The following is a 24,133-nucleotide window of genomic DNA, read 5'->3' as shown; positions in this document are numbered from 1 at the left end:
TTCCCTGGAGGTCCAGCTTTACAAATAGCATCTGCCAGGGATGCAGGTATGCCACAGAAATGGAGTCAACAGGTATGAAGTGGAATCTGTGGCTATGGGACATTGGCAGCTAAAGAGCTATTGCTCAGTCCCCTGGGCATCTCAAAGCAGTAAACAGAAGCAATCCACAGAAAAAGCCAGATTCCTTTCCTCACAATCACAATATCACAAGTCTACATCTACCTGAATCCCTTGCTGCCTCATCTCTTAGCCTCTGACCAGCTATGTTCAAGGTTGCATGCCAGCTGCATACATTTTGTGTACATTTTAATTCTCTGCTGCCCAACCAAAGCAGTCATACCGAGTTGCCCTGTGCTGCTGTAGATCCTTCTCCATGCACAAAGGCTTGTGCACTTCTATTAGTCATGAACCTGAGTGTCTTCTTATGGAACAAAGGAGTTTGAACGGAAGGAAATGGCACAGGATCAACATAGACAGTGGAATAAGAAATGCTTAGAGTCCTATCTAATGACACTCGTAGGCTTTAGAATATGATGTTCAGAGCTCCTGGGAACTGCAGTCATAGCAGAGGCAGTGAGATGAGAAGTGATCATTTCAATGTAAACAAGGAAAGTTCTATAAAACTGCTAACACAGAGCTAGCAACTACTTAGGGATTCGAGGCTTCTGTGTCTGAAGTTCTTGTGTTTTGAAAATGAAATTATAAGATCCAACAATATTCCTGGTATATAAGACACATATTAATTACGTTCTATAGAGAAATGAGATGACATTTAAATTGCTTCCAGTAATATAATTGCACAATGAAACTACTATATTTCCTTATGCTAAAATAAGAAACGGTTATGGCAATGTTTTTGTTTTAATGAGATAGATATATATATATTGAATTTACACTCCCGATTAGCACAAAATAATGGACAAACATTGCAAACTCAATTTATGCTTAACTATACTGTAACTGCTCCTTAACTGTCAGAGAAACATGTGCTCCCTGGTTTTTCCCTTCCAGTTCCCTTCTTAAGCATGGGCAGCATTCCTGACCCCCTCAAAATTTGTTCTGTAAAAGGCTGCTATGTGCCTTTGATACTGTGGGATCCTATTCTTCCTAGTCATCAGTCTTGAAAGTCTATTTTTCACCCCAATATTTGTTAAAATATTCACACCCTATATTGGTTTCAAGACTTACCTTGAATAAGCTCAGAAGAGCTTAGATTCTGAAAGTTACCTGGGATTAATACAGTGTTTTCCACTCAAACCCCACAGTCTTACATACTGATCTGAACATAGTGTTCTTGAAAGTGAAGGATAAATTGGAAAAATGTAAGTGTTAGGGAAGGCATTAGCCAGAAAAGAAAACACTACATACTTTCCCTGCATCATCTTATGCCATGGGACTGGAAATCCACACAACCACTGTTCTATCTTGAAGCAGAAAGAAAAATTTTTCAAAAGTGAAAAGACTGGAAATAACTTTCCCCCAAATCTTTCCCTCACATTTCTATTACTGTGTCAGACACCAGAAAAAAAGCACAGGAGTGGGTGAATATTTGGATTTTAATTTGCCATTAAAAATGAAGTCACAAGGGTGACTAACACAAGCATTGCTGACAATGATAGTGTGAGCTGTGGCAGTTGCTCATAAATAACATGAAAGCAGCTTGCACTGAATACTTCTGCTATGGGGGTACATCCACATCCCCTCTGGAGCACTACGCCCCATGTTCCCCAAGTGCAAAACCATTTCATCTCTCGCCTGGTCCTTCTTTTCTTCTTTATGTGCTTTTCAAATAGTACAAGAAAACAGATGGAGTACCACTGGCATTGCGCCTCACAGCTTTGTCCCAAAGCAACCTGAACCAAGGGACTTTTTGCAAATTATGATAAAGCTGGACCTAGGCCTCTACTGCCCTGTGTCCTTGACAGGACAGATCAATACAGCTTTACAGATTGTACCTCTGAGGTAAACGACCAGACAGACCAAGGACTAATGCCTTCAGCAGGCTTTCTGTTATCTCATACCTGCTTTTGAAAGAGTCTTCTCCAACTCCATCCTTTCCCAATGTGCATGCTTGTTGCTACTCTATTTCCCTTTTCCTCTTCCTGTATGTTACTGTGTGGAATTAGAAGTGGATGCTGAACACCATGCAGATGCAGCTCAATGATTTGCCAGGGAATCCTCTCTACAGGTGTTTGAATACCCCAAGTGCAACTTTCAGATTTAATTTAGTCTCATTATACCACTGAAACAGAGTTCTGCACTTTTATTATTCTCTGTCCTGGGATACTTTATGCTTCCTTTTGCTATTCCAAAAAGATATGGATGCAGATGCACAAAACATAACATTTTGTGACATTATTTTTGGCTGGCTCATAATTAACAATTACTGCGCAAGTTAAATTATCATTCCACCTCCCTTGACTAACACTTCATAATGACTGCTCAATGCAACAACTTTTTTTTTCTTTTTTTTTTTCTTTAAAAAAAAAAAAAAAAAAGATATTGTAGTCTTCTGAGTAACTTGGAAAATTACATTATTGAAATGCTACTGCTGCCACTGAGGACTCTTCAGCTCCTCATATAACTTACTGTTGCCAAGTTGATAAATATGAAATACCACCTGTTGATAACCTGAAAGGAACATTATTTTCCTCAAGTGGAGCAAGCTCTGCAGTTGAGATGCATTGGAGGGACCTTTACAACAACCGCCACCCATTAGCTTGCTAATCAGCAACAAAGTGAAGAGTCCCAAAACTCATAAGAACTTGAAGGAAGTCACTTGCACGTTACCAGTAGGGCTCGCATACATTTGCTGTTAACATTATGATCCTTCTGTGGTTGTTTTGTTTGTTTTTTTTTTTTTTTCTCTCCACGGAATAGATGATGTTTGAGAGAGGTATTTTCCATCCTGACTTGATGCTTTAAATTCACATGCAGAAGAAAGAATAGTAAGTGATAATGGTGGATCACATGAATGAAAAGTGGAGTCAGAGGGGAAAAGGGCATAACAATCAGAGATTTCCCTTGCCATCCCAGAACCCCAGCCCCATCCTCTTCTACCTCCCTTTCACCTCCCTGCATATCCCCCAACTATTTTTTCAAATTGCTGTCTGAGTAATTAACTCACTTTCACTCGGTTTTCCCATTAGTGACCTAGACTCCCTATCCCTCCCATGTGACCTGATCACTCTATCTCCAAAAATGTAGTTAACACACCTGAAAATGCTTCATGACTATCTGTCATACACAGTTTAGCAGTGCCATTCTTCTCCATAGGTCCCTGTTTGCTGTATGCGTTCTCAATTGGTAGCCTTCTAAGGTCTGCCAAGGCAGCGTGTGCATGTGAGTTGGCCAAACACTAGGTCACACCACTCAGGGGTTTAGAGATGAAGTTTTCACATTCTCAGATTGAACTCTCAAATTTCTTACCTATCAACTGAGGTAAGATATCAACTGAGACATACAATTTGTGTATATTGTTTTTGTCTCCTACATGAAATGAATATCCTCCATGTGTTGGCTTAGGTGCATTTACCTCCACATTTCCTCATCATGAATGCAGTGTAGGTGCAGGTAAAGCTATACAGGAGGCAACATGCTACTTCTTACTGACTGCTCTTTAAAGCTCCATCCTGGAAAGGGCTGAGTGCTCTCAAGTCTCCATCTAGTCAAAGAGAAGCAAAGTCACTTAACACATTAGAGTCCAGCTCATATCTTACAAACTCTATCTGCTATAAAATTACCGAGTGAAATCTGTCATTCTTCATCTGTTTAGCCAAAATGAGAAAATATTGCTAGGATATGATTGAAACTCAAGAGCTGCTAGAGAGGAGTTTGGGTCTCATTCTGCCTGGTACTGAGTTCACAACCTGGCTCTTGTGGCATGAAAACTGGCTATTCCCAGCAGTTTTTACATTTATTCTCTCAGTTCTAGCAGAAAATCAGACTTTTCCATTCCATCCGTCTGCCCCCACACACACTTTTATTGTTGTCATAAACACAGCCATGGTGTGCAGTCATCAGACGCTGAGACTTAGGACAGACAGGCTGGATTTTTCATGATGCTGATACCAAACGAGTGTCACACTGCTCCAGCATTTCAAATAAGAGGTCAGTAGAAACTCAGAGGACTGTACGTTTCTTTCTTATTTTGCTCCTTTTTTTCTAGCCAATCCTACTGGAAGACCAGGGTCACTCATGACAAACCCCAAAGCCTGTCACAGGGGGACCTTGCACTTGCTGGGACCTTCTAAATCCTGCAGAGTTACTTTTCAGCATATAGGACTCCCATTTCAAGCAAAACTCTCTCCTGGGACCAAACAACTGCAGATGAGGCAGCAGATTCTGCTCTGCTGGGAAGAGAGAGGCATGTGATGGGGAAGAGAAGGAAAATGCTGTTTTCCTCTAACCCTTCTCCCCACAGTGGTGGTGCTGTGGGGAGAACACCCATACATCGGGACACCCGTACATCCCTGGACAGAGAAGGGGTGAGAATGAAAACTAAGGCTCAGCAAGACCAAGGCAGACCACACCAACAGCCCCAAAAAGGAACATGTATCAACATACAGATGTGTCTACAGTATATACATCTTTAAAATCACAATCCTACCATGGTATTGTAACAGGCTTTGCCACCAACTTATGTACAGACTCAGTATGTTTAAAGGTAAAGATCTGTAGGACTTACTACTTGTGTACTTTACCTAGCTCTTCACAAGATTTAACCAGACCTCCCAACCTTTGCTTTCCCAGTTCCTGCTATCCCATTGAAACAGAAAATAAAGATGAAATACACATAAATTACAAAATCTATTAACTTGTTCTTTAAAAGAACCACATTACTCAGTTGACCTCTACCTGTACTCATTAGAGTCAATAACGGTAATAATTGATTCCCCAACTGTGGTTCAAACAGCTACTATTACATTTAAATGATGTTTTACATTAATATCAAATGTGTTTCTTGGAGTTACTTAATGTCTCCCATTAGTTGTGGAGAGATTCCGGATTTCTTGCATTCCACATAAATAAATCTACTTAATTTACTGAAAATATATCTGGCTTTTCATTCAGTATGAAGCACTCAGATCTGACCTCACATGACATTAAAGGCACTGCACCATATCTTTCAGCATTATTAAAATAAGGTTTTTATATTTGCTCAAGAATATGAAGAAAAATGCTTCACATGCAATGCTGTCTTCACTATGGATTTTAGGATGACTGTTTTTTATTTTTATGTTTTAAGAATGGCAACATGGAAAATGAAAAAAATAACAAGTTCCTCTACCTATTTTAAAACCCAAATATAAGAATTGTGACTTTTTCTTTCCCTCCCCTCATTCTTTGCACCTAAAATACTTTTTAGCAAAACCAGTAACAGACTGAAGGGTGTGCAGCTGATCTATGAAACTCAGAAGAGGTAAAAAAAAAAAAAAAAAAAATTGTATTCTAAAACTTTGCTAGTAAGTTACCCTGAGTGAATTTTCCCATCTATGCTGCTCTTGTCTGTTCTCATTTCCCACAGGTCGTTACTGCATTGGCAATTTGAAGTATTGCATAAATAACTTGCTGGTATTCAGCATGTTGCTTTATTTCCTCTCCTATAATTGAGTTGTGTTGGTTTGACATTTTGATTTAGCATTGTAGAAAGAGCAGACTCAATTTACTGAAATTTCTGTGGTTGATGCATTTAGGGAAAAATAATGATTCCATTTTGCAGTGCATTCATTAAGGGAAAGGTACTTACCTGTTTGTTTGCAGAACCAGGTAGTCATCAGGAACAAGAGGAACACATCACCCTCCTCCCTAGGCTAAGCAACAACTTTGGGCAGCGTGGTCCTGACCTAAGGCCTGATTTCCATGTGTTTTTTTTTTTCCTCCCTGTTTTCCCTGGACGGAGTCCAGTCCTATGTCTATTTGAAAATTATTTGCAGAGCCATTTTGGTACTCTCTTGGTCCTCACCTGAATATATAAAAGGTTTCCATCTGTTAAACACTGCCCAAAAGCAGAGGCAGAAATAATGGCAAAGGACCATGTAATTGCAAGGTTTTATCTGTGGAATCCAGATTATCGTATGAAATATGAGAACTGACAACATATTGCTTATCTGTTGCATAGCATTCTCATCCTCTGTTTTCAACGCAATACAACATTAACAGCTCTTTAACCACCTATTTAATGCCTGTTAACATTTGAAGTTTACTTATATTTTCTACTTATGTTTTTCCCTAATATTTTAAACTTAAAAAAGTACATCTTCCATGTACACCTACTATGTCTTCATTCCTCTAACCTTAGAGCTATAATCACTTCTGAATTTATTTGACAAAATATTAAATTCCTTACCTGCAATTGAGAGAGATAAGATTTCTTTAAGCTTCAGGCTTATAGATGGAAACTTAAAAGCTTCTCGTTTCTATCCTAGGAAGAAGCTGAATCTTTACGCTTTTCCTGCCTCATGTGCTCCATAACTCGAAGGATTGAGTCATCTCAGGAATCTTGAGCATTTGCCATGTTAGGAAAACAATTAAAACTGACATTACTTTCATTCAATAAACCTGTGACCTTTTGTTTTTATTTTAGTCCCATAATTTAGAAGTTGCAAAGGCCAAAGAACCTAACTGAGGTGATGAATTATGAAAGTTGTTACAAACTTGACTGATACTGTAGAACCATTATGTATTTTCTACCTAGACCAGTATTAGAAGTGAACAGCAAGTTAGTAATACTGAAATATCTAGAGAATGACAGGGATGACAAGGGTAGACCACTTTAGAGTGAGCTATTTCTACCAGTGTGACTTCAAAGAAAGATGCAGCCAGTCCCAGAATTACCAGTAGCACCCAGCCTGCCCAGTCCCAAGGAGATCAATCAGAGGCTGCTGTTTGTGCTGCTCTGATGATATTGGGTAGGTACACAGGAAGATAATGCAGACTTTCTATACACAACAGTCACTGAGGCCTATTGCATATTAAGTCATTCTCCCCTTTTTATTTTGACCTTATGATTAACAAAATTCTTCCACTTTTAGGGGAAAAAAACTGCTCACAGCAACTCTTGCAAGTTCTTTTTATTAACATTAGTATACGTAATGGTAACAGAATAGCCTTGAGTTTGCTTTACTACAGTCATTTAAACAACAAGCTTAAAATGCTCCTTGAAATGCTCCCAGGGCAAAAAACAGGGCTATGCCTAACAAGTACATTAAGCCTTATGTCTGTAAAGCACAGGGAGACACCTTTGTTGTGATTGCACATTTGAAAGCAATTATGGGCAACACACTGAATCACCTAATGAAACCAGTGTAGGAGGTACTTTTTAGTGGTATTTAGAGACCCTTAATTACAAGCTAGCTAGCTAATAAATTGATTTTCCTAAGAGAAAAACAGAAAAAAAACAGGCATTAGAAGTAAGCAAAACACTAGTGTTTTTGTTGTTTTTTTTGCCTTCTGGTTTTACAATTTGTTACTTTGGTATCTTAAAACACTCAAAATGAATAAGAAGCTCAGTATCCAAGGGATGATCTTATGAGAAATCAAAGATTCAGAAATTGCCCTCGAGACAAAAAGATAAATATTTTGATCTGCAACACAAAATACCTTATCACTTCACAATTTAAGAACTACAAGACTGCTAGTTCACTAACTAGTTTGAGTTTGTATGAAGTTTAAAAAACTTGAATCCTCTTTGTTCTAAAAATCTTTTACTGGTGGTTTAAAATGAAGAATACATTTCTCATTTCTATGTGAATCTCAAGGCTGAATCCTCAAAGGAAACCAGATGGCAAAATTAAAATAAACTGGCAAAAATCATTTTTCCTTCTGCTCTTTGACTGGCACTTTTTGACTAACTTCATTTGGTAGGGAAATTTTCCCATCAAAATAATTCTAAGATCCATGAGAACTTTGAGAAAATAAAGTTGGGGAAAAGTGATAAATTAAGAAAAATGCAACACAAGCAAAAGCCTGATTTTATTGAGGTACTGCACTCACATTTTTGTGTACCAAGCCATCACATTTGGTTAAGTAGATCATATTAATGATGTGAGGACACCACATTAAAATGGCACACAGGAACAGCTTAAAACAAAGCTTGGTCAACATGGTGTACCAAATTATGCTCTGCCTAATAACTGTTATCACATTGGAATTGCACAGGATAAGACAACATAATTCACATAATTGCACATAGCAGCCATAGCTGGTATGTGCAAATCAAAATATACACTTCCCAGTACAGTAGCCATAATAAAAATACATATCCCAGCACAGCTTCAGGTTGGCCTCTGGTTATCAGTTGTGGTTGTAGGAACCAGGAAATAACTCTGGAAGAGTTGGTTAGGTTTTGTGGGTCTTGTTCCACCCTTGTGGCTTAGAAAATCTTTTGAATCCAGTTGGTTCTGCCAACAGCTTGCTTTGGTGGGGACCTCATGAAAAATGCAGCTCTGTACCTGCAAAATAACAAGCACAGTTGAGAATCAGATTGCACAGGGGAAGATTTTCCTCTGCTACACAGCACAGCTAAGGAGATCCTACAAACAAATCCAGAACAAACCAAACAGCTCGATGCATTTCACTGGGATTATTTATTCCAAGCATCTCACCGTGTTCCTAACCTTTATCATGTGAAATATTATACCTCTAAAGGGCATCACTGCAGCTATGAACACTAAGTGCCTCCTCTAGGAACATAACTGGGTAGGTAGATCTGCTGTTGCTCCTCTACTTTGTAATTGGTGATTTCATCCTGGATGCGATAAAAAGTTAAAACACAATGGTGCTAGAGCAAGAAAAGAGGCCTAACAGACAAGGCAGTCTCATCTAACATTTCTACGCAGTACCTTTTGGAAAATTATCTACTATTTACATTAAACTCTTTTTTTTTTTTTTTTTAAGGTAGACATAATATCTATCTTTAAACCTGAAGGATAACAAAAAATATTCAAAATTACATATACAGAATTCCTACACAAAGAAATGATTCTACTGCTCATTAAAAAGGGATTGCTTCTGAAGTGAAGCACAACAGCTGTTGGCACAGCTGGGTTTAGAAGCGGATGTTTGTCTGGGTAGGCAAAAATAATAGGTATGCACTAAAGTCTGGCCAGAAATCTCAGCTAATTCAGCTACTGACAGAAGTTCTGAAGTGTGAAATCCTCGTTTTCAAGGCAGATGGCTACTAGCAGCAAAGAGCATCCTAACTGGCAAGAACATCAGCTCAATACTGGTTTGCTGGGAAGAGTGATGCTTATCTGAGTGATACTTTTTTGTAGATCCTAGATTTTCTTTTGCCTCAGGCTCCAGGGCTGATTACACATTCTGACTTGTATCAAAATGCACATGACAGATGTAGGCTTAGATTTGAACCCTCCCCCTGGCATTGCCATCTCTAAATACAGCATTTCCAATTAAATATCAGATCAGAAGGGACCTCAGATATTCCTATTATAGCCATCACTTTCTCCAGACTAGCAAGAAGACTCACAGGTACTCCGACAGCACACAAGTCTGTTTCTGCTCAGAGCAGGTGGACAGACATTTCCTTGCCAGACCTGGATGCAGTCTAGCAAGAGCCAAGGTCTACTGGTGTCACCTAAGAGATGCCTGGGGCTAAGACAGCCTCCCACACATCAAGGCTGTGAAGATGCTTCACCCATTTCACCTTTGACAAGTGTGAGTTTAACCTGCTCATCAAGATCCCTTTTGAAGAAAGTCCTGTCTGCTGCTTCATTGCCTGGTCTAGTATTTCTGGTACCTTTATAGTTTGGAAGTTTTTCTGTTACTAAATCTGGACCTGCTTCAATGTAGAATCCAGCTCATTACTTACCTTGCCTGCCACAGACAAAAAATCAGTCCTCTGCTTTACTTATCAGAACAGTCATCTTTTCTAAGCCAGCTTAAGCTTGATCTGCCTTTCTAAAACCTTTATCATTTTCTCATTTTGTCTCTTCTCTGGTTTATTAACACCTGAAGAGCATTGCTGTATCACAGGTACTGCCAGCATTAACTGGAATAAATACCACCTTACATCCTGAATACAGCTTCCCTCCTTAGTATGATGGACAAAAGATGGGCACAGAACATCAATACTGTTTATTACAAACTATAAATTCAAGAAAATTTTTCTCCCACATTACTTAACCAGTTATTCTCCCTCAGGTAAAAAAGAAAAGTCAAATCCTGAAATAAGTACAGTACTTGGCTTTCATCTTTATTGCATTTCACCTTTTTGATTTCAGAGCTTTTCTTCAGGGCACCAAGGTAATTCTGAAAGGTAGTTTTATCCCCCCAGAGTCTTGCAGCCTCTCCCAGGGTGGCATCATCCATAAATTTTATACAAATACTTTTTATTCCTGGAGCCAAGCTGTTAATATTCAACTGGAATGGTATTGAGACACCCTTCCCTCCAAAAATGTCTGCGAATGAGCCACTGAAAACTTTGGGCTAAATTTTCCATATATACTTGTAGTCAGAGCTACTTGTTCCCACTTAACTGACAGACAAAATTACCTTGACAAAGAGGTAAGCTGGCTTATCGTGATTTGTCTTCATGTCAGATGTTTCTCATATATAGCTTAATAATTTGATCTGTTAACACTACAGGCTTGAATTAACACCTCCAGTTCCTCCCCTTTCCCTTATTAAAGCAATGGCTTGTTTGTCCCTTTGATGAGAAAGAACATGCAGACAAGCTTGATCTGTGTGGTGAGCTACATGCATAGCCATGGTATAGGGTCCTGTCACCAATTTAAAATCTTGACTTGGACAGAAGAATAGATATTAAATTTAAGTGCCATGTGGTGCTTTCTCACGGCAGTTGAAGGTTTGCAGCTACTGGTGGATGCAGACTGCACAGTGAAGTGGCTCCTCATAATAAGTGAGGGCATGGGATCTGCAACAAGTGGACGTCAAAAGCAGAAGACAAAAGCAAATAGAGACCTGGATTTTTCCACCAAAAGTTCACCTGATTATCAGTTAAAGCTCAGAAAATATCCTTGCCTCCCTTTTCATTTTCACAGAAAGTTCCCAGCTGATGTATTCTAGATCTGGAAGCAAAAAAAAAAGCTGACTGCATGTTTTTCCTTGTTTTAGCACAAAGAGGTCTCATGATAAAGCCAGCCTCATTTTGCCAGCAAAGAAGAATTGGATAATTCACGCACAAAAAAAAGCTGCTAAGGTTTTTGGTCTTGATATAATGCATGCACTCAAACCGTACAATGAAGTCCTTTGCAGCTGGCCTTTTAATTCTTGCCTGTTGCTCTGTTTCTGTAAGAAATAGTGTTTAGCAGGCTACATTTTACAGCACTTCCATAAACATCAGTCTCTATAGCATGGAAGAAAGCAGGCAAACTGAGGCACAATGAAACGAGAGGCTCCTGGCCTTACAGAAGAATGTTCCATTCACAGACCTGAACTGTGGCCTCATCTAAGTACTTAGTGCCTGACTCAGATATTTTTGAGTTTTCCTACTACAGAGGGCTGCAGGAGCGTTTTAAGTCTTCCTACTGCATTTTTCTCCCACAACGCATTTCCATTGCCACAGCAGAAGAAATGTGTAGAGGGGATTAGAAGTTTCAAAATGAGTTTTGTTACCACTAAAAAGCAAGGTAGCAAAAATAGCAGGACAAGCAATCCGAACCAACTTGTTCTGCTGATAAGAGTGCTGAGAAGGATGTCTTTGCACTTCTGATGCACGGGGTGGCTCTTTTTTTGAAGGATACAGGAGAAAATACACAAAGCAGGAAACTGACACATTTACTTTCCTACTGATCCAAGAACAACTGCTGAGCAAACAGAACCAATTTATTTCTGTGACAGACAATACTGATCTATGGCACAGATCCTCACATTCTGTGATGTTTAGCCATAAGCTTTCACCCCCCTGCAGAAAGGGAAATAACGTTTCATGCCAGCTGAAGTCTTCTGCATTATTCATTAATTCCTCTCAAGTCTGAAGTACAATTCTTCTGTATTGGCGTACATTTTAAATACTATTTTGCATGGTCTGTGCCATAGGCAGTTTGACCTTTAAACATGATTTCAGCATAAAAATCAAGTTAGCATATGAAGACTCATTTTTTGCATGATAACCCTGTTCATTTCTCTATCAGACTTGACTCAGCAGTCACAGGCAGCATCACCAAAACATATGATTAAACTACCAGCCAGATACTTCACTGCTCTCACCCTTTGCCATACAGGAGCCTTTCTACCAGTTCATTATAGAAGAATTTCTTTTGAATAGCTTACAATGGCTGCATCCTCAGTAAGGTCTAGTGCAGCTCAGACTGCACCAGGGAAAGGACAAAGACACCATTGGGGAAATGTAATGTTCTCTAGCCCACAACCATGAAGTACTCATGTACAAGTAATTCAAGATTTCTCCGTTCACGACAATGTAGTCATCTCTTGCATATCTTCACAAAGGAGTATGGGTGTATGTCATGTAGAGACTGTTATAAGGTCCACAAGCATGACCCAAGGTCCCCCAGCCTTTTCTGTTAGTGCTTTTTGCAAAACTAAAAACCCATATAAAGAATCATAGCACTTTGAAGAACACTTTTCCTATCTGCATCACTACGTACTGAACAGAGCAAAGAATATAAAGATACAATAGAGAATGGTGGAAAAGTGTTGTTACCATACCTGCTTCCATACAGCACTGGTAGAATCCATCCAGTACTTGTATTTTTTAACATATAGAACTCCCTCTAGCCTCACTGTCTGAAAAACAAAAGCATTTAGTAAATCAAATAGGATTATTAGTCTAACAGTTACAAGTAGTAATACATACAAGCACCCATTGCACTAGAAAAAAAAACATTGAACACCATTGCTCAAAGCTAAACAGGCAAATTCCAGCTGATAAGCCTTTTGCAGAATCTGAAAATTTAATAGAAGTTGCACATCCATCTTGTTATATTTACTACCAAACTTTAAATTACTTATGTAGAAATTCAACAGTTCTACTTCCTATTTTTAAGAAGTCTTTGATGAGCCACGCAATAACCAACTTTTTGACTACTACATGAAGGAAGAAAGGCATACAATAATCAATTGTATGTTTAATGAAATACAGAAGTCCATCTGAGATGATATATTTTGACTGAAAATGCTTATAAGTACTGCTTTCATAAATGAGCATACACTGAATGCTACGGGGGTACTGACACTGATCACTGACCATCTGATGTGTGACAGGCTTCATCCGAAGGCAAGACTACTTTAGTTCAGGAAAAGCAGTACTAAACTGAATTCACAGGTAAAACCCATCATCCTAAGGCCTAAAAGCTTCTGAAGCTCCTAAAAATTGTTTTCATTTTTACTGCCTATAGAAAGAGCAGAAGAGAGGTTGCTTTTATTATTCCTTAGGCCTGAAAGCAGCTAACCAGCCAACTCATAAGAGGCTCTGATCTTGCATAACTTCCACGCAGAAGAAACCCAGGTATGATGAAGATAAGCACTCAGGCTTGTCAATGAAATCCTTCAGCTTTTTCAAAGATCTCTCAACCTTGGCAAAGCAATGGGCTTTCAATTTCTGGCAGTCTACCTCATCAACAGCTAAAGCTATCAGAACTTCTGTGTGAAATAATTGCCATTCAGAGCAGTCAAAGCAGCAGAATAATAAAAGTGAAAACAGGACAAGCAAAAAGTCAAACCAGTGCTTAAACACGAAGCAATGCTGTCTGAAAAAAGCTCAAAACAACATGGGAGATGGTTAAGGAAACAGAGAGATCTCTCAGCATCGTGAATCCTAATACCTGGAACTGAGAAAGAGAATACCTATGTGAACCCTGCAGTCTGTCACAAAGACACAAAGCATGAGAAACACTGCTGTCCTGGCAATAGAATAGACCAAGAGCTAATAACACAGCAAAAAAAAACCTGAGGGAAAAAGTTAAACAGCAAAACATTGAAAAGCATAATGCCAGTTTGTAAGAGTTCACTGGGTATTTTGTTCATCCTACTCAAGTGTTTATTTAGGCTTCTCTAGGTAGCAGGTCCTATTTCCACTGTCTCTCTCCAGGACAGGTGTCAAGTTTTCAATTTGCAGATTAGTAGCAGTTTGCTGAATGTGTGACTTTTGCTTTTACAGCTTGCTCAGCTTAGGTAGTTCCAAAGGAGGCTTTCCATTTCCTGAGAGCCCTATAAACTGCATTCTCTAGAGAAAAAAACAAGATGTAGGAAGTTTGGTATGAAGTAAACTGAGTTAGATGCTTATTACTGTCTGATAGGCTATAATTACAATAACTCATTGGTCATCTATTGGCATTCAAGTATGGAAGCACTTTAAAAGATAGTAAAAAAAAAAAATGTTGAATTTGAGGTGATGGGGAAAAAGCAAGAGATTTCTTTCCATGAATTATTTCCCTTTTTCAACTTGTTCTACTTATAAGGCCTAAGTAAATAAAATCCAGCAAGAGAACAAACATTCACTTTATTTCCAAAAACTTTACTTGTTGAACTAAAGCCAAATTTACACATTTAGAAAGCTCTCAAAAAAAAGCTGAAACTTATCACACCACATCCTGCCATCAGAACTTGCAACTCGATTTCACATATGTAGGTTTCTCACATACATGTGAAAATAAATCTTACATAAGCCTAGCCATGCCTGCTTCCACTCCAGCTCTGCGATTGAACACCTGTACTCTTAGAGCAGAAACTTCTTTCTGCCACTGATCTGATAAAATGTATATATGGTACTAAGGCAATGTCAGCTTATGCCAATGCTTCCTTGGTTCTCTCAGATTTGTATTCAACTGAGAACACTAATTTCTAACTAATACCCAACAAGGTGACCTTTATAGTCAGTGGATAATGTATTGTACTGGCCAACCTGCATAAATGTTCTAATTCTTTTAATTAATTAAAAATAATTGTTAATACAACCAACCATCAAGAATGTCATCTTTGGAAAGAATTGTGAAACCCGAAGCTTTTAGTTACCATTACAATCTAAGCCACAAATACTGGGCTGAGGTAGCCACAGTTTCTCCTATGCCAGTAGGTGACATGCATTTTTCCTGTAGGTGTCTGCTCATCCACAGTCCATGCACAAAGTTAAGGCATGAAAAAGAATAATTCCTTGTCAGGGAGGAATCACACAGAACTTTTGAGAGTCTTATCCCTAGAATGAAATCATTACCATATGTTTGTGCACTTGGATAGGAAATCCAGAACAACTCATTTGGCCTCTTGCTGACGATGGGATTTATTTGTTGCATCCTTAATAAGGATTGCAGAATTTTACTCTTCCTACTAATTAAATATATTGAGCTTGTGCTAAATATTTTCATTTGAGTTCATTACAGATTTCATTTAGAAGTTAATCTAGCAAAACAGACTACAACCTAGGGCCACCATCAGGAAGAAAATGTACAGTTGGATTCTCCACACGTGTTTTCGACAGAGTGTTATCTCCTCCAGAGGAAGAGCTTTATTCTGTCAATATCCAGCCTTACCTGCCATCTGTAAGTGTAAACCAGTATCCAGCTTGCTGCGAGGCTTTGTGCTGATAAACAAGTAACAGAGAACACACACAGTGATGATAAAAGCAAACAGGACCACTGCTGCTATTGACAGGCCCACGAGTGCTCCAACACTAAGAGAGAAAATAAAGAAATTAGGTGTACAAACATGCTGTGATAGCCATTGAAGTAGTGGTCAGGATTATGCCCAGAGTTTACATGTACACAGGTAAGGGAATGACTGTACATAGAAATTTAGAGCTCGATACTTAGTTTGCATAAACTGCATTATTTTGTTGCCCTCAGAAGGGCTGATGATATTACACAGCAGTTGAACCTTTATGATACTTCATGTAACCTATGCACAGTAGCCCTCAGCTTGATTTCAGCTATGTCTATGAAAATCAGAAAGAACTTAATGCAGTAACTGGTGCCAGTGAATCAAACTACTCCAAAGCAGTGCATATTCCCAGATAAACCAAATCCAGGAATACAGGCACTGTGTTTCCCAATTAAAAGTACAGTCTGAAGGACGCACAGACTTCACACAATATTACTATCTGTGCAAAAACTGGGAAAATTAACAGTGGTCTTCCCAAATAGACAAAACAACCAAGGTATTTTGACAAGAAAATTAATGCAAACTACTGAAAAAAAATGGTCTTTAGTTTGTTTGTTTGGTTTTTTCCCCCCCTTTTTTTTTTTGCTTTACCTTTCCCCAATTTTTTCAATTCCTTAACAGAATTTTGACTAATTTTGAGAGTTGCTAAATATCACAAGGAAACAAAAAGTGGAATTCCAGAGCTCCAGGCAGTTGATGCAAGCTCCTTTTTCTCAAACATGATTATTAAAGCTGCATTTTCAACCTGAAATACCACATTTATTGCTAGAAAAACTTATCATAGGACTTTAAGCAAAGTACTTGTTTGTAACAGGTCTTCCTCCAAAGCTGACATGTCCATAAAAAATGGGATAAATGTGAAAGCCACATTATTCAGTTCTACTAGCAGCTCTGTAGATCTAGGTAGAATACTGTGATCATGGTTGTGGCTCTTTGTTAATATAAGAGACTTCTTAGGAAATTAAAAGTGGTGTTTTGATCATGGTTTGAGACTTGAGAATCCTTATATTACTATTCCAGTGTATTTATGATTTTAACATAGAAAAAGGATAGAGATGAATGTCTTAAGTTCTATGATATGAATTCTAGTGATAAAAATCCCCTAACACAGCACCACTATCAGAATTCACTTCTACTGAGGCCTTGCAGGGAGATGGGAAGAATTGTGTCTCAGGATGTTTTCAAGAACATCACATTCAAGTTACTGCAAAGCTTTTCTATGAGCTCCCATGACACAGATATATGTCCATAAGAGAAACTCTTAAGTCCAGCAGGTATTAGTATGACTTTTACACAAAGTTCTCATTTGTTATGCCAAATCCATTAACAAAGTCTGTACAACATTTAGCTCTACACACAAGTAAATTGGTATCAGTGAAACAATTGATTCTGGAAAGAATTATTTTGCCTTTATGAAGATTGCTCATGGTATTCAGCTACACAAGCTAGTTTCACATGAACACATTAAGTATATTTTTTGGCTCAAACAGAGCATAGAGGCTAGCAACGTTCTGATTAATATGGCATTTGATGATGTTCTTACAATCAGGGATCTCACACGGATTCTGGCCTCATTTTTTCATTTGAAACATCTTGACTCCAAGGACAAAACAGAAGCAATGCACTACACTGGGCTGAGGCGAGCAGCCAAACCAAGAATGATCTCCAAAGCTGATTGATTCCATAAGAGGAAGTAACACATACCCGGAGGCTCTTCAGAAATAGGTATTTGTGCTTTTTTCTTCTGTTAGAATTAGCCCTATTTTAAGATTTCTTTCAAATAACAGTCTGCAGTGCAGGACAAAAGAAGTTGCTTATCTCCTATCCAAATGTTAAGCAGAGTCAGCTGTTCTAAAGCTAACTAAATCAGATACATATTACTTTTTTTTCCCCTCTATTCGGGCATCCATTACTTCAGTTGTAGCTCTCCTCTACGCAGAGGCAGATGACACTGTTAAGCAGTACAGCTGAGCATTGTGCAGCACAATGCCTTGGCATTATTACTGTGCAAGATGCCTTGCAAGCTACGAACAGCAAAGGTAAGAAAAAAACAGTTCTGGGGGGAAACTCTCCATTTCCTATTACAAGTCAGAGATTTATGATAGGTTACACATCACTAAAAAAATGTTTGTTATGCAGCAGCAACATGAAGAGATCTTACCCAAAACATGGAAATTGGCACCACAAAATCAAATACAGACATCCTAGATATCACTTCCTAAAGCAATCAGCAATTAAGAATCGGGTTGTACTTAGTTGTCAAACATAGTATGCCAATACCAGATTGTTCTCAATGTGCTGAAGCAATCAGACCTCTTAGAGTGTATTATTAATTTCTAAAAGGTTGATTTGAGGTTAAGGTTTGGGAGTGAGATTGTTTTTTAATTTATTGAATTAATTCAGGGGAATTTAAAATGCCTTCTACATTTCTGAACACTGAAGCATTCTAAGACAGAGGTACATTTCTTTTTATAGTTAAGATAGTTATCAAACAAAACGCCTAAATAGCCATCATTTTAATGATCACCCTTCCCTGAAAATAAAGACAACCCTGCAGCAGGTCCCCTGCCTTTTCCAGCAATTACTCCACCTAGTAGTAATGTAAAGCTCTTGTTAAAAACATTTTGCCATGTTCACTTCAAACAGTGGGTGTTTAAAGTCTACACAGCAGTCCACATAACAGCCCACAGGTCTCAGGATGAGTCTTCAAGATCAGGCTTCTGGCAACACAGCCATTAAACAAGAAAACTTAAAAGTTGCTTTTGTCCACAGCTGTGGCCTCGCTAACATTATCAATTCCCCACCCATCCTCAGATCTAGCATAAAAAAGCAGCTGTGAAGGCCTAGCAGTAATCCTGGTGCCATTTACACAACATGAGCAACTCTAAGTTTGACAGAAGATCCACAAACCAAACAAAGCTCTCCCAAGATTTTTTTCCCTACATACAACAACACAGCCATGCACCACAAGCATCGCTGGTGCTCCTGGTGCTGTTACACTGAGCACCACGTGTGGCACTGCCACAGCTGCACTGCCAGAGGCTTTATTGAGCAGAGAGGCTTCACCATCTGCAGGCTCCCCAGGGCTTCCTCTGTGCTGTCTGGAGAGCTCCTTTGTGGGTCAACATTTCTTGCAGCAGAGGCTCAGCAGCCACCTGCAGTTATTTTTAGTCCTTAGAACTACTCCGTCCACACCAACAACAGCAAGGAACAATTTAAATATTGGGTAAACAGATGCAGCACATCCACCGAAAGATTAAAAGGAAGCTCATGAGTCATCTGGATCTGAGTGAAACAAATGTTCCCAATACCATTGCTGCAGTGATGTACAGTACGTAGTACTTGGGAAGCAACTGATAAATATTAACAGAAGATTGGAAGAACGGACAGACAGGAGTAAAAGTCTTGCTATTTTGGAAAGCCAAAACACTCACGAAGATCTGTGCAGCTGAGCAAAGTCTGGCTAGAGTATTAGGTCACTGTGGTTCTACAGGTGTTAATAAAGTATCCTGATTGAGAGCTATACTTGGCATGCCTCAGTTTTAATCAAATATTATATGAAGCTAACAAAAGATAAGGCTTTGGAATGGACACTGTAATTCTATTTGATACTGAAAGAAGCCATATCATTTGCAAAATAAACTTTGAGCAATAACAATAAAGAAGCCTAAGATTTTAAAACGAAATGTATTGACCAAACACACCAGCATCACAGTTCAGTCCAAGTGCTACCTGCTCAGTGCTTCCCCCTTCCACTCAGTTTGGAGGTAAAGATGTCTTAAGTACATGTACATAGCTCTGAAGGGTAAGTTTCTCAGTGCCCTGCTCACTAGTGATTTGTAGCATCTGTTTTGTGTTTCAGAAGCTCCAAAACCTTCTGGCAAATTCTTCACACCGCTACTTTTTTGCTCATGTTCCTTCCCTGTTCCATGGGCTCCTGACTTGAGACAGGAAAAGACATCCTTCACTTTTCCTCCCTGAGGTCAGCTTTCCCAGAAAGGTAGAAAGAGCCCCTAGACCACAAATCAAAAGATACATTACTTGATCTTAACTACCAGGGGAAGAAAAAAGATAAGCAAGAAACAACTAATATTACAGATAAAAAGTTTAAAAGCTACATAATTTGTAAGAGTTGCTCTAAGATTTTTCTTGTGATTTTCCAGCAGCTCCTAGGACAGCAGGTGTTCGGGAACACTTCAAAGATCAGTTTTTGCAGGAGTGAGAAGGGAAAAGAAGATTCAGTTTTGCCAAGAATAAGTGAAGCATATAGCTATAAACTTAGTACAGGCAGTAGTGATTTGGCAAAAAAAAAAAAAATACGGTAAGCCTGCAAGAGACAATTGCTTCAGGTTGCCTAGGCTGCTGGTTTCTTCAGGAATTACTTCTGTCAGAGCTGGCTGCCAAGTGGTTTGGCAATGTGTCTCCCACAGCAGGAAAAACACAACAGAAATGCACATTAACTGCCTGAAGCTGTTCCTGGTGTGTCAAACAGAAGTAATCCCTGAGATACCACCAACCTCTTGGTGGTGCGTTCAGCCACTGCTTTCAAATTAATGGGTGCAGCCAAGCAAAAAAAGATGCAGGATGAGGAATTTCAAGCTCTGGAGTAAAGAAAAGCTTGTAACAGTTTCCCCAGAAGATCTTCCAGTTCCTTTCCTTTTTTTTTCCAGCAGTTTCACAATCTCCAGGCATATCTTGGCTGGGTTTGGCAAGCTCCTGAAAAATTTTAAGTCTTAAGGGTTAAGTCTTAGAAGTGTACCCTCAAAAGCTGTAATAACCACTTGAAGGATTATTTTAACTTATGGTTCTGACACTCTGATGTAGGCAACAGCCTGAAACAAAGACAAACAAAGCAGGGATCACCAAAATATTGAAAGCAATCAGAAAAATGTTATTTTAAACATGTCTTCTTTAAATGCCTAATGGAGCTGTCATGTACAAATATATACAGTTTAAGGTGCTGCAGTACTGTACAGCTTCCAGTGTTAGAAACTAAAAATTGTCCTTTCATTTGTTACTGGGAAAGCACTTCAGTAAACAGATTCTAACCATTCTGTTAATTTGCTTAGAGAAGTAAATTACATTTATTTGCCTCTTCTCTATGAGGGATAAAAACAGTTATGGCAGAACTTAAGCACAACCAAAACCACACCAACCGCAGTTTCCTCAGATCCCATCAGCAGCTTAGGGCCACCATATTGAAAAAATAATCAAATCCTGAAGTTTCAAAGTTTTGGCCCAAATTTCTGACTCAGAGGCTTAGAAGTCACCTCTCAGACCCTAGAAGATCTTTGTAAGTGAAGTTCCTTCAGAGAGGTACTTCATCAGAGCCTCTCATAGGATTTTGCCCTTTGAAGTACTTTCTGGAAGATCTAGCTTTAACAGCCTTCATTACACCAATCCTGGTGCAAGAGCATAACAAATCTTCATTATACACTAGTTCTGCCATCTTAAGAAGGCTTCCCATGACCAAAACAGACTATCCAAAAAAATTATACCATATAAAGTTAAATAGCATGGTTATTCAATGAGAAAAATGTAAGAAGGACACTTGGGAACATCCTCTTACAGCAGGAAAGCTGAACAGTTCTGTGTCAGTCTTCAGAGATGAAGATGCTTGGGAAACTCATGTTCAATATCAATGACACTAGATTTTAAATAATTATACGCTCTCATTTATCTAGTGTACAGTACTGGACAACAAGAGCCCTGAAGAAATTGAGGTGTGAAATTGCAGGACCGCTGGCCAAAGCACTCCACGTAAGGCACTCTGTCAGAGGACTGGTAGGCTGGAGATGCAAGTCCAAGCTAACATAGGGCTCTAGGGGTGAACCCAGAACTATAGACTAGCAAACCTGACTTCCACTTGGGCAAGAAAAAGGTCCATAAAAAAAGAGTAAGACCACTAAGCCAAGAGATAGACACAGCATCATGGCCCTCATCGCCCACTTCCCCAGTGCCCTGGATGCTCCAGACCAAGCCTATACAGCTGGTGGCCCTCAGGAGAGCTCTCCAGGCTCTGAGGGGGCTGCTTCTCTGTTCCTCCTTCCCTTGGGAGCTGCCATTAAGCTGAGGCTCTTACCCTGCACCAGGCCAATCCGTGTTGATCCAGGCCCTCACTTGCAGATTTACCTCCTGATTTGAGCTTGGACTTGCCTGGTGGGGATCACCAGGCTGTGACTGACTGGTTACTGTCTCCAGACCAACTCCTGACTTGCTCACTTAACTTCTCAGCTTGCCCTTGGGCCTGCATCACCACTGTGGACTTGCTTGGTCCTGGCTACTGCTCCAGCCAGGCCTGCCCTGCTCACCTCAATACAAGGGACAGGTCCCTCGCTGGTGAGGTCACCTCTTCAGCTACTTTCTTACCACACTCTGCCCTCAGGAAACTCCTGGTGCTCACTGCTTCCAGACACAAACTTCTGTAAAACAGCCAGCATCACCGCAGGGGGAAAATACTGCCTCGCTAACCTGCAGGATGGAGTCTGTGAAGTGTCAATAGGCAGATGGATAAAGGAACCCTGCATACATTGCCAAAGGCTTTTTGAAAATCTAACTATATCCCACACACAGGAGGTGGGAATAAAAATCCCGAACTGACACAGGATTGGGGAAAGTATTCTGTTCCAGATCCAAAATGACTTAAAAGAATAAGGAGCGGAGCACAGGGCTAGATGGTCCCTTTCCAGTACAAAAAGTCAGTGCTGAGACTTTTTATTCAGTCTTCATCTACAACCCGGAAAAGAACAAAGTCTGAGTTTGATGACCCTAAGCTACTCAAGTGATCATATTCTATGAGGGCAGGGAGTGCTAGGAGGCTCACAGGAAACCAATTGAGCAGACAGAAACAGTGCAGATGAACTTCAATGTACATAACCTACTGCGAAAATATACACAACCAAGCCTACATGACAAAGTCAGAACTGCCAGTTCTGAACGCAGGAAAAAATGTTTTAGAGTCAGTGACAGTTCAATAAAATCAGCATCAACATGAAGCAACAGCCAAAGACATCAACAAAGCATCAGCCATCAAAAGGAAGGATTTTGAGACCAAGACAGACGGCAACATTTTGCCACTGTGTAAAACCTCGCCTTACCCACATCTTGAGCATGCAGCTCCAGATTATGCACCTCAAGAACAGCACTGTGAAAAGGCAACTAAAACGATCAGTGGGACAGAGTAACCCAAGGATAATCTAAAATGGAATAGGACTTTAAAGACTAAATTACTAGGACTGTTTAAATTTGGAAAGGTGAAAGCTGGGGGCTGATGCAAATGCTTATAATGTTTTGAGTGTTTTGCATAAACTGAACATGTAATTGTCGTTCACCAAATCCCACAATGCTAGAGGCCCCTCCAGGAAACTACCAGGAAACGGAGCTCTAGAAGCTTGTAAAGGGATCTATCCTCAAACAGCAGGTAGTGACTGCTACTACTGGGACTGCAGAAGCAAGTCCAGAAAGGGTTTAGATACATATGGGGATAACAAGACCATAAAGGAATACTGAAAGCATGATGCCAGGGTGCACCAACACCCCGACACAGCCAGCAGGGATGCTGGGCAGCCTGAGAGACCTGGCACAGACAGCACCAGGCTGGTGTGTACTCCCCTACCAGCACCTCTGGAGATCCAGATGGACCCCAGAGACTATGAGTATAGTTACCTGCCATTTTCCAAATAGAAACTTATTCAGTGTTAGGTCATACTACGCACACAGAGAAGTAGTTGAAGTCACTAGAACTTTATGCACAGACCAGCTTACAAGCTCTGGCCACAGGACCCAAGTTCCCCTCACACCAAAAGCACGGAGGGATGCTCCGTCCACAGGCACCACACCGAGCATCTCCCACCTCATTGCCGGGATCACGAGCCATCTCCTCCAAAACCCACCCTGGCAGAAGCCCCTCTTTGAAGCAAATGCAGCCTGAAAGACTACAAGTATCTCAGAAATAGACCCTCAGGCAAGTCCGGACCAACACAGGTCCCTCACCTCCCGGAGCAGCCACCCAGCCCCACCGGCAGATCCCCCACCTCCATGCCGGGCAGGGCGGGCGCCGCTGCTCCCCTACCTGAGCCACCACATGTAGCTGTGCTCGTAGGGGAAGAAGCTGTGGGGGTCATCGCAGCAATACTTCACGTCCTGGAAGCCGCAGCAGTACACGGCGCGGGCGTCGCCGCCCGCCCGCGGGCAGCTGAACCCGCTCACCAGCACCTTGTCGGCGTTAAGGTAGCTGCTGCACTCGGCGCTCATCGTGCCGCGGCCGCCCGCGGGGCTGCCCGCTGCCTCAGCTCCGCCGGCACCCGGGCTGGAGGTGGGGCGGTGAGCGGGCGGAGCTCGGCCGGCCGGGGGGCTGCGGGGCCGTGAGGGGCGAGGAGCGGGGCAGGCGGCGGGAGGCGGCCGCCGGCCCCCTCAGCGCCCTCCCCGGGCGGCGCCGCGGGGAGAAGCGGCGGGAGCCGGGCGCCGCCCGCGCCCTGAGGTGAGGGGAAGAGCCGGGAGCCGCCCGCCCTGAGGGGGTTGCTCGCAGAATAGTGCTCTG

At 40.6% G+C, this 24,133-nt stretch overlaps 1 protein-coding gene across 1 annotated transcript; it reads right to left on the bottom strand.

The window, feature by feature from the left end:
- Positions 1–7,065: 7,065 nt before the first annotated feature.
- SHISAL2A (shisa like 2A) lies at positions 7,066–23,989 on the bottom strand. Its single transcript, XM_082766688.1, has 4 exons — positions 23,666–23,989; positions 15,468–15,607; positions 12,649–12,722; positions 7,066–8,453 (listed from the first exon to the last, which is right to left on the bottom strand). The coding sequence occupies exons 1-4, from the start codon at positions 23,845–23,847 to the stop codon at positions 8,277–8,279; spliced, it is 573 nt and encodes a 190-aa protein (XP_082622814.1). The 5' UTR covers positions 23,848–23,989; the 3' UTR covers positions 7,066–8,276.
- Positions 23,990–24,133: the final 144 nt, after the last annotated feature.

Source organism: Aythya marila (genome assembly GCF_965140915.1).
Source record: "Aythya marila genome assembly, chromosome: 8".
NCBI lineage: Eukaryota > Metazoa > Chordata > Aves > Anseriformes > Anatidae > Aythya > Aythya marila.
The sequence above is the reverse complement of the archived record's forward strand: the minus strand, read 5'-3'. Positions and strand labels throughout refer to the sequence as shown.

Coding starts and splice junctions, on each gene's coding strand:
- SHISAL2A (XM_082766688.1), bottom strand. CDS start 23,847: ATGAGCGCCGAGTGCAGCAGCTACCTTAACGCCGACAAGGTGCTGGTG. Junction 15,608..23,665: donor AGCTACATGTGGTGGCTCAG/GTAGGGGAGCAG, acceptor TTTCTCTCTTAG/TGTTGGAGCACTCGTGGGCC. Junction 8,454..12,648: donor CCAGTGCTGTATGGAAGCAG/GTATGGTAACAA, acceptor GTTATTTTGCAG/GTACAGAGCTGCATTTTTCA.